General features: G+C 42.1%; 1 protein-coding gene and 1 non-coding gene across 2 annotated transcripts; both read right to left on the bottom strand.

Moving 5' to 3' along the window:
- Positions 1-3,676: 3,676 nt before the first annotated feature.
- Positions 3,677-10,927, bottom strand: slc7a6os (solute carrier family 7 member 6 opposite strand). Its single transcript, XM_076287317.1, has 5 exons — positions 10,668-10,927; positions 9,145-9,477; positions 8,220-8,426; positions 5,551-5,686; positions 3,677-4,251 (listed from the first exon to the last, which is right to left on the bottom strand). The coding sequence occupies exons 1-5, from the start codon at positions 10,854-10,856 to the stop codon at positions 4,130-4,132; spliced, it is 987 nt and encodes a 328-aa protein (XP_076143432.1). The 5' UTR covers positions 10,857-10,927; the 3' UTR covers positions 3,677-4,129.
- Positions 8,745-8,868, bottom strand: LOC143126390 (small nucleolar RNA SNORA24). The gene has a single exon (XR_012987496.1). It is a non-coding gene; the product is annotated as a small nucleolar RNA SNORA24 (small nucleolar RNA).
- Positions 10,928-11,694: the final 767 nt, after the last annotated feature.

Raw genomic sequence — 11,694 nt, 5'->3', positions numbered from 1 at the left:
TACTGTGTGCCAACCCATGCCCCAAGAATATAAACAAAAAAAACTAAAAAACATTGCTCTGCTTAGTCATGTAATTGTAACTTAATGAACATATTTACACTGCTCAAAGAAATTAAGGGAACACCTTTTCATAGGAATATAGCATCAAGTCAATCAAACGTGTAGGATATTGATCTGGCCAGTTACGTAACAGGTGGTTGTGAATCAGTTTCACTTGCTTTGGCTTCAACAAAATTAACAACAGGTACACTAGGGGCAACAATGAGACGTCTCCTGAATGGTTTTAAAGGTGGGGGCAACTGATCATTTTTCCATCTTTATCCTTCTTGACTGAATTTTCACTAGTATCACATTTGGCTAGGGTCAGTGTCACTACTGGTAGCATAAGTCAGTACCTGGAGCCTACAAAGGTTGTACAGGTAGTCCAACTCCTCCAGAATGCCACACCAATAGACAGGTTTCCTGTTTACCAACAAAACTAGATGCGCGCACAACCTTGGGGCAGAAGACGCTCGGTGGCCGACCACAACGTTATAAACTAATAGTTGGCTGCTAGTAACATCTCAGAGTTTATTTCAGAGTTTGTCGTTCATTTGCATTATTAATATAACATCGTCTTTTGGCGTTTTTGGCGAAGACTTGCATTCCTTTAGGGATATTGAACATTCAATAAACCATTGTGATTTCGAATGGTGCGGTTTTCAGCAAAAAAACTCATTGTAATCCTTTCATGGAGAGCACTGCTCTATGCAGTTCTATGGTGCTTTCTGCCCCATAGTTGAGCATGCATGTTTTTGTGACATTGCATAGAAATCCATGTATACATTCCATTGCCAGAAGGATTGCTGTGTCTCAAGAGCCTGGGGGAGATTCCAGGAGATAAGCAGTTGCTCTAGGAGAGCTGGGCAGGTTGGTATCTGTTCCTTTGTACAAGAAAGAACAGTAGGAGCCCTGCCAGAGCCCCACAAAATTACCTTCAGCAGGCCGCTGGTTTGAATGTCTCTGACCACACTGTCAGAAACAGACTTCATGAGGGTGGCCTGATGGCCTCTAGAGGGACCCGTGTCATTTGCCATAGAATACAAAATTGGCAGGTTGATCACTGGCACCCTGTGCTTTTCACAGATAAGAGCAGATTCACCCTGGGCATGTGACAGATGTGAAAGAGTCTGGAGATGTCGTGGAGAATGTTATGCTACCTGTAACATCATTCAGTATTAACCGGTTAGGTGGTGGGTCAGTGATGGTCTGGGAAAGCATATCCTTAGAGGGGCGCACACACCTCTACAGGCCAGACAACGGCATCCTCACTGCTCTTAGGCATTGGGATGAAATTTTCAGACCCAGTCTGACCCTGTACTGGTGCAGTGGGCCCTGGGTTCCTCCAGGTACACAACAATGGCCATTCACATGTGGCGAGAGTGAGTAGGCAGTTACTGAAGGATGAAGGAATTGATACCATTGACTGTCCCCCACACTCCCCTGACTTAAATCCAATAGAACACCTCTGGGACGTCATGTTTTAGTCCATCCAACACCACCAAGTTGCACCACAGACTGTTAACATGGAGCAGATCCCCCAGGACACTATCCGCCATCTCATTAGGAGCATGCCCCGACGTCATCAAGCATGTGGGGAGTCATATGAACTACTGAGCATCATTTTTTCACTCACACATTTTTGGGGGGGTCTTTGAATTCAGCCCTTTGTAGGTTGATCATTTTCATTTCCAAAAAACAATGTGGCATCCTTTCGTTCCGAACACAGTACCCAGTCCATATCTACGGTGGAGCATCGCATTCACATCACAAAAAAAAACAAAAAACAGGTTCTCATAATTACGAGATAAGGATAGGATCCGTGCTGATCGAGGATCTAAACAGCCTTTCAATAAAAGCAAGCACATATTTCCTAGCCTACTGATTTCCTGCTTTGAATGACTTTCATACTTTGAGAGATTAACATGTCTTTAAGTGGCATGAAAAATAAGCCTGTCAAATCGCCAACAACGGCCAAAGGCAATACAACACATTAGTTTTTATTCTGTAACTTGAAATGCTAGTCTACATGATTGCTCTTAAACAAAACATCGAAGGATATAACTGAGATGTACTCTGTTGGTCTGCTTAGTTTTACAGTGAATCCTAAGTAAAGGTTTGAAAGGAACTTCAGCTTCAGACTTTCTCTTGGGATGCTGTTAGGTCTACAGTATCTTCTCTAATGTAGCTAGCTAGACCATGTCTTGCCACACACAAGTGGGGGCAGAATTGTAAATGTGTCATAATTGTCTCGTAATTACGAGATGATTATCTCGTTATTATGAGATAATATGTCATAATTATGAGATAATTCTCATAATTACGAGATAGTATCTCATAATTATGAGATAACCTGATTTTTTTTGTGTGATGTGAATGCAATGTGCCACCGTACATATCTGCATATATATCCAGCATGATTTTTACCCCCTCATTATCTGTTGTTTTTAAAGTGTTCCTTTAATTTTTTGAGCACTGTACAGTATATACCCATTAAGCTGTTCCACACAACCATTACTTTGAATGCTGCCTCTCCTCGTTTTATCCACCATCAACTTTGCATGCAACAAACCATATTATGCCTGCATGCATCACATACAGATCACATGCATGTATGTCCAGGTGCATCTCAAAAATAAGAATATCTTGGATGATTCTTTTTTTTATAAAATGAATTCAAAAAGTGAAACTTTCATATAAGCAAACTATTTCAAGACTTTCCATTCCATCTTGAATATTCTAATCTTGAAGACTACTGTATTAAAAGTTATTTATTCTAACATTTCAAGAAACTGGATTCTTGATTTCCATTAGCTATAAACTGTAATGTCACCCTGAGAAGAGCTCATTCAGCTTCAAGTTCATTCTTAAGTCAAGAGACTAGCAATGTTTTCCTGAACCTGAATCTGGCCAAGGAAATGGACTTCAAATTTTCTAAGGTGCACCTGTATGCTTCTCCTGATACATGTACAACACAACACAAGCGCTTATTTTTAATTCTCTCTTCGCTTCCTTTCTGCCATTTTCGATCCCCCATCTCGTTATCCTACTGGACCCAAACAAACAAGCCCCTACTAATGAGGTGAGCTTTTGCTCAAGGCTCCTTCCTGTTCAAAAGAGTTTCTTGCTTCTGCTTGCTCTAGGGGGGGGGTTCAGGCTCTGGGCTCTTAAACTAGACAATCTTTCCAGCTCTGAATCTTTTAGCGCCTCCTGCTGTTATAGAAATGTATTACGTCTCTTGCACGAGCAGAACGTACGCTCGACGTTGGTGTCGCTTCGGTGGTTTCTTTTTTTGACCGACTCGGGGAGACGGGAGCTGACTGATCAGTGTGACTGCTTTTCTGCCGAGGGTCGGCCGTCGGCTTGGTGTGTCCCGGCCCTAAAAGGCACCATGAGACCATTTTAATTGTTTATTTATTTTATTTATTTTTGTATTATTATTATTATTATTATTATTATAAACAAATACATTATTAAAACAAATAAACTATGATGCCCACTCATATTTGCTGAGAAGATTGTATGTCAAGCAGCACTAGTGAATTCCTGTAAAAATCTAACTGTGCCATTTACCACAATTTATTCCTTTACCATGTAAGTCACATGAGTCACAGAGCTGCTCTTTGGAATCTTAACATGTATTCTGAATGCTTTATTCTTTTTTTATATACATCTACATATTTACAAAGGTTTAAAGTGTTTTCAAGCCCATTTGGAATGGGTATGTCAGTACAAATACAACATCAGAACATACGCACAACAAAGAGCACTCCACGCTTCCACAAACTCACTACCGTCATACACATACTAATACACACACATGCACTTCACATCTCAGAAGAACACACGCATCTCGCCAACATTCCAGCTCAAACAACAGCATCGCAAAACAATCCACACTAACTCTACACACACAGCAGAGAACTCTAACACGCGCACAAACGCGCGCGCACACACACACACACATACACTTTGCACAACGTTACCCTCAAAACTTCACGCAGTAGAAATGGCCCCTCTTTCACACACAGAAGCAAGCAGACAGAGAGAGAGAAAAAAAAAAAAGACACACGGGTGCACGCACAGGGCCTCAGTCAGAGTCCAAGTCTTTATCCTCGTCATCATCGCCCTCCCCCCCAAACTCCCGCAGCACCTCCCGCTGGTAGCGCTCCCATGTCCTCCGGCTGTAGGAGTGCTCCTCGTTCCAGCCCCCTGCAGACACACACAGGCACAGTTACAGCACTCCCAGCACACAGGTGCGCTCCAGCTCAGGTGTACATGCACAGACTGACAGACTAATCAACTATCCAGAGAGCACTCCGGGTATCAGCTTCCCTGATGGGGTGAACTGGCTTTTAGATCATGTTCAGATTATTAACCATTTTTCAGAGGAAAATTGATAAAATACCTTCAGGCTTAATGGTAAGAGAGAAAACATGATATGCCAAGGTGCACGATAACGTATTATACAAAAATGGGTATAACACTGGGGCATGGCCTGTTAGGGTGGAAAAGGGTAGAAAAGGTCTGGTACTAGGGATGCACGATATATCGGCGGCCGATATATTATTAGCTCTAGTTCTAATTTAGGCCTACGTAAGGTCCGTCTGGCTACACTGAGCTACTTGAGCTTGGTTGGCTATACTTTTTCCTCAATATAATGTCAGCGGTGTGAATGTATTTCACCACTCCAAAATCTGTGGATATGCGTTCATTTGGGAATCTGTGCATCTCAAAATCCTCTCGTGAATGATCCGCCATTTAACCTTAACAGAGCGGAGCTCAGCCCTATCTAGAGTCGTCTTGTGCTGATGTGTTTGCACTTTACCGCGCTGGTCGGGGAAACAAATAAACAAACTCGTTAGTGGGACGAGTACATAAGTAGGCCTAGTTCTAAGTTGTGTTTTAGTATTATATTTGCATTACTTTAGCTTGGGTTTTGTATTATTACCTAGAAATATGCTAACCATTCGTGCTTCAGTTCCAGACAGGTCATCATAATAAGTTATTAAAACCTTCGGGGCTAACGCCTTTCATTTCTGCTGCAGCAGGTTGTGCGCAACAGAGTAGACGGACATAAGATACAGTCTGAGGAGTTGCAGCTTTATTCAGTTACCCGCAGTTGAAACTAAACCTAAGTTTCCCTCACAAACTCTGATTTGGTCGCTATACTGTAGCTTATTCCAAGCTGAGCCGTTTATGAGCGTTTAGTCCTAAATGAAAACGATTCAAACTCTCTAGCCACTCACTCGCAATTCACTGACGTCAGGTTCACTTAAAGGAGCCACACATACTGTAGGGCTAGGCTACTGTTATGTTGTTGACTGCCGTACTATTGAGGACTATTATGAGTTCTGTCCATCATTTGGTGGTAGGTAAAATTACTGCAATAAAATTATGCTTATTAAATGCTTTCCCCAAATCACTTTTCACAAAATGTTTTCAAGAGTAATATTATCGGTTATCGTTATCGGCCCTAAAATTCCATATCGGTGCATCTCTATCTGGTACCTCCATAGCGCTCCTCTGCATCACTGCCCAAATCACTGCCCTCTTCATCGGGGTACTCATTCCTCCAGTTAGCCTCCTCGTTCTCATCATCCTCATCATCGTACACCTCTTCTTCCCAGGCAACCATCTCAGGCACCTACACACAAACACAAAGACACAAGTTTATATGGCTATTAATAGGAGTGTTAAGGTACGTGCATTTGTACCAAACCGTTCAATATAGATGTGTACCAAATGCAGTCTTAAAACAGCAATCAGCAGTCTGCATTCTTGTGTGTATACCATGTTTCAAATTAGAGTTCCCACACAAACATATCAGCAGCGGACCATATATCAGTTTAGCTAATTAACGTCAAAAAACATCCGACACCTTTTCAAATTACTATTCTTGCTTATGTGTGCTGGGCATCAGCAATATTGTCAGTTAATGTTAGACTAGCAGTACTTTACAGGCTTGCTGTACCAATGTACCGAATCGTGATTTGTGTGTACCGTAATACTCCTAGCTATTAAAGGCGCTCCAAGCGATGTTGGGAAAGGTCACTTCTGTTGACGATCAAACAAAACAGAAAGCTAGCTCGACCTTCCCTCCCCCACCCTTCCATGCAAATGAAACTGTCCTGAAGGCACATCTCATTACTGATTGGCTGGAACAGTTTGTTATGTTTCATGGTCCAGGTTGGACCAGGCTGTTTTTGTTGCCTGGGTTGTCCAGAAGAGAAAGTGTTTTTTTTACAGTGTATTCAGGGGACAGGCAGCTAGCGGATGGTGAGGAGATGTTTGCTGTATGTGACAAAACATTTTTTAGCTTAGAAACCGCATAACATCGCTTAGAGAACCGTTAACACTCAAGCTTTTATTATTAGCCTTCATTGGAGATTAGGCCGTGTTATTGGTGCCATTTTGTTAGTTTATTCTGGACTACCACCCAATTTCCATTAAACGTTTTGAAAAGAATGGGCTGGAGAAACCCAGTTAACTTAAAAGCAGATCCGATGTGTAGCTACATTTGAGAGACGTGTACATTGGTACCTAAAAATGTTGCTTTGGTTTATAAATATCGCAAATAGTTACTCAACGCAACAGTGAGAGACTTGTTTTCTCTTAGAAGTGGACTTTTGCTGCTTCACTAGCAAGTTAGAAGCATCTACACCGGTTGACTTGGCTTAAGCTACATCAGCTAAGTACTGCTTGTGAGCTGTAGGCCTACTTTGTCTCATTCCGATCTTCAGTTTATACCGAAATCCTAAATGTTCCCTCACAGCTTATATGAAAGACGGCGGTGCTTCTTCAAATTTTTTTTCTGTCTCGCTAATCGCTAAGCTTTTCACACTGGAGGTCAGCTGTCTTGAGGTTTTACTTTTCTCAAACTCATTTGCATCAACCCATCAGTGCTTCCCTACATCAGCAGGGCAGTGCTGATAGGTTAAAGAGGTGTTAGGGCCCATTCACTGGTTCTCTGGAGCGAATCTGTAAATGTAGGTTATAGACTATCGTGCGTGCAGTTAGCTGCGCAATGAGCAACTCTTGAAAATTATAAATGACAGACGTAAGCCTACTGAATCATCGTGGTTCACGTCTGCATATTGAACTGTAGGGCGCTTATTGTTAGGTTCGATAATATACTGTGTAGCGTTGCATGCCTAATCTATACAACATATAACTTTATTAAAGGTAAGACGCTGACTACCTATGCCAGGGGTCGGCAATCTTTTTTCCCTGGAGAGCCACTTTTACCAAATGTATTATTTTTTTAATTTCAGAAGAGCCACATAAAAACAGTTACAAGAAAAAGTTTGGATATTTAACGTACAGTTCATTCAACAGAGGATTTTTAAATAGCCTACATTTTCTACTAGTTTTAATGTGCAAGTAACTTGAAATGTAAAGTGAAAACTGGCTCATATTCAGTGAGGTGAAGTTTCATGCAAGAATTGAGGCGGTCACCATTTAAGGGCAACTCCACGCAAAACTGCCATAACGCCAACTAAATACCATGCCATTGTGTTGTCGTTATGGATGTGACAGTTTTGCACGGAATTGCCCTTAAAGGTGAGCGCAGGTTTGTCTTTATATTTTTCATATGTGAGAAAGATTTCTCACATGCAAGTGGAATCGAACAGGGTTAACACAGCAATACTAACTCGTTGCAGTGTGCGATATATAACGGGCAGTTCATTTCACGTTTTCAGAATCAGTCTTCGAATGGAAACTTTCCCATTTCAGCCTTGAGTTTGCGATTGCAAGCGGTGGTCGCTGACGTTTCCTTTTTGACATTTTCCTTATCTAGCATACAGCAAGCGCACACATCAACAATAACAATTAAAGTGTTCTCGTTGACTGTAATGGAGGGAAATTGGTGATTCTGTTTGATATTGACATGGAACCGCGAATGTAACAATATTGTGCAGCTACGGTTACGGAGTCAAGTGAGGTGGAAAGTTATATAGGCTAAATTACTCAGATAGACTTACAATTTTACATTTTGAAAATGAACGAACTAAAATAAAATACATTTAAATTAAATACTCATTAATTACTTTCAAAAGCTGAGCCGCATCAGAGGGATCAAAGAGCAGCTCCGGAGCCGCGGGTTGCCGACCCCTGACCTATGCAGACACAAACATGCCACTGTAACACAATGAGAGATGTGTAAATGCCATCCTCACCAGCTCATCCTCCTCCTGGTAGGGCCTGACAGACAGGATATCCTGGATCCAGCCGGGAGCCACCGTCTCCTGGTAGTACAGGTCATAGACGTAGTCCTCCTCCTTCTCCCTGTGCTCCGTGCCCACTGCGTCCCCGGACACGCTCAGCTTCTCACGCAGCATCTTCATAGAGTTGCACAGGATCGTCTCCGGGTCTGTGGTCACTGACTATTAGGAGCAGAAGAGAATGTACAACAATGCATCAACACAGTTGCAGCGCTTAAGTAGCTTTATTAAACCGTTTTAACGATTAAAACTTTTCAATTATAACAGGAAATTAACACGACGCAAGATGCAACAGTGGAATAAGCGGGATAATGGACTCCACGGCATTCGATTAACAGAAATTAATGCACTTAAAAGGTTTAAACAAGTTTTACAACCTCGACCGTGCATTCATTTCTGTTAATCGAACGCTGTGTCGTCCATTATCCCTTACTTAGCATTTTCAGCAGTTAGGTCTGATGCTTGAGTTAGAGGACTGTATCTTGCTTCCATTTAGTCTGAGATGGAAACACCACCAAAGGCAGTTTGAGAGAAGCAAGGCAATGCTTTCCCACACCTAGGAAGGGCTTCCGTCACAGCAGACAGTTCCCATGGTAATGTGGGGTTTTGGAATTCATGTTCAATGTTATCAATACTGGTGTGCCTCTTCATACCCTTATTATACAATTTATAAGCATTCTACACAAAAAGTTCTCTTAAACGCCTATTTCGGAGAACATTTTCCCTGAAACCAAACCCTAACCCATGTTTCTTTTATTTATGTATTATGAATCTTACATTTATTTGTCTCGTCTGTAAAGTCCTAATGATTAACCCTTGCTGTTTCTTAAAATGGGTTATAAAAGCAAACTGACTGACATAGAAGATCCACGCGGCATACCTTGACTGGGGCTTTGTTGTGCGCCCCCTCCTCATGGACAAGGTCGACCACCTGCACGTCTCTCAGGGGGAGGCGCAGATCCACTTCCGTCTGTGGAGCCTCCACATCAGCCTCCTGAGCCTCCTCTGCGGAAGGGGGAAGCGCTGGCGTCTCTGTGGGGAGTCCAGCTCGGTGACTGGACAGGATCCGATAGCGCTCCTCCCGCCTGGTGCTCCACTTGGCACTGCGCAGGTCTCCCATGATCCTCTTGGAGCTTCCCACCGAAGGCCTGAGGGCATGAGCCACCCTTGGCCGCGCCAGAGCCTCCTGCACGTGGGGCTGGACTGGAGCATCCTGAGGGAACAGACAAAGGTGGCTGTCATTTGTTAGATCTCAGCATATGACTGCCACACTGGTATTGTCTCATCAAGCATGCGAGCTGACAATATGTATTTGCAAGGACGAGTCCGTGCAATCTCGTACTATATTTATATTTTGTATAGGTCTGAGTGCATTAGTTCTGTATGCATATTTAGACAGACGTGTAGCATTCCATCCGTTTGTTGGATTTGCATTTCCCTACCAATGAGATTGTGTGTTATTATGTGTGTGTGTGTGGGGGGGGTGGGGGGCGGGGTGGTGTGGGACCAGGACGAAGAGAAATACATATTGAAAAGACATCAAAAACAGACTTAAGAACATCTCTGTAACGTTAATAACCCTAACCAAAGTGATAACGTTAACGGACAATAAGTTGTCGAGAGTAACATTATCAAATTGCCTTACTGGCCTGAATATCCTGCTAACGTTATCGCTGTGGAAGTCTAAATTAATGTTTATCTATTTCTATCATTTCAAACAAATCAACTAGATTTAACAAATAGAACAAACATAACCTGAACGTTGCTGTTAGGCATCGTATGCTAAGTAAATTATCTAGCTATGTTAGTTAGTTGACATATGTTAAATAACGTTAGTTAGCCACATTACATGTAACTACAATCCAGTTGTCATTAAATGGATAGCAATAACATTAACGTAGGCTAATTGACAACATGCCACTAAGTGCTCAGATTACGGACATACCAAATACAAGCTAACGTTTATCACCACAACGGCGACGTTATGTTAATTCTCGGAATATGTCTTTGATAGCGGACAGTAAAATACAACTAAAAAGAGAATTCCTAAAAAGAAAACTTCGCTAACGTTACCCACTATTTTGCCATCTCACTAGCTCTTACTAGCAAACAAACATATAGCTGGCTAGCATGCTAGTGTTTGACGTCACCCATTTCTAATGCCGAAATTGAAATGGACGAAGACAGCAAAATGCTCTCAAACGTCTACATTTCTATTTTCATGAATCCGTAACATTAGCAATTACAACACCATTCCAACAAACATTCACACCCCTACAGCAAAATGTATCGACTGAACGAGGGCAAAACACTCGACATCAGTCCCCAAAAAGCCTAATCAGTTATGGTTAATGTTATCACGTTAGCTATGATAGCAACCTAGCATGGCTGTGTTAACGTTACCTGTGACGCTACTGTGGCCACGAGTTTGAAGACAGAATTTTCTATCTTCGCATCAGGTTCAGGAATGCTATCCCCGGGAGGCTGCGTTGTTGTTTCTGGCCTAATTCGTTTACAAGCCAATAATAAAGCATCGGCGGGATCAGTTCCCCGCTTCCTTTTCACTCGAAGAATAGTAGTGCTAGGATCCATGCTGTCACACAAAGTAACCTTGCTTCCTCACGGCGCCAGCAACGCAGGCAACTGTTTACTGCTCGTTTTCTACTGTCCGTCTGTGATTATTTCTTCTTCCCTAAGGGTAGGTGTGGGCCTTACATATCGCAAAGTATATACTGCCATCTACTGGCTAGGCATACATTCCGTTTTCTGCGAGTGTTTCTGTGTTGGCTTTTGTATTATGTACTGGTGGCTCCAGTTGCTTTCTTTTGGCACTAGATGTCGCTTTTGACTTAAACAAATGCGCAGTGTGTGAAGTTGGAACTTCGTGTTCTTGCGATAGGCTACATCAAACAGGCTACCTTGTTCTACACTATTGATTTTATGCCGGTGAAAAATAAACTTGTGGTCTGTCTCACGTATTCCATCCAAATCAACACACTGTATTCCAAAAGTAACGCTTGTATGCCATGTACTAGCTTGAAGGTGGCGAATTAGGTTGAGTTCATAGTCTAGCCTAAGTTACCTTTTGTTTTACAAGCAGTAAGCATGTGTTGGTATACATATTTGTATTTGAATGAGAAGAATGGACAAGTATGCGTTGTACCTTCTAAATGCTTAAATAACCTCTATGCCTAAAGAATGGTCAGAGGATGTAGCCTAGGCCTCTTCTTCATTTTATAAGCTAGTCTTAGCCTTCTCAATGATTTACCATTTATGTTCCATGATTATTAATTAGAATATCAAAGACAATTTGGTATAAATCCATCTTGATTTATTGCAAGTGCGTATGCTTGGACATGTGCGCATGCAGTCATTTCACGCGCAGGTAGCAGTTTTAACCATGTCTTGTCAATGGGACACACATGCACGC

This window comes from Alosa pseudoharengus, unplaced genomic scaffold, assembly GCF_046254945.1.
Source record: "Alosa pseudoharengus isolate Yale_2024_CS ecotype anadromous, Long Island Sound unplaced genomic scaffold, YU_APseudo_1.1 YU_APseudo_1.1_scf_16, whole genome shotgun sequence".
NCBI classification, from domain to species: Eukaryota; Metazoa; Chordata; class Actinopteri; order Clupeiformes; family Clupeidae; genus Alosa; species Alosa pseudoharengus.
This window is presented reverse-complemented; position numbering and strand designations above follow the sequence as displayed.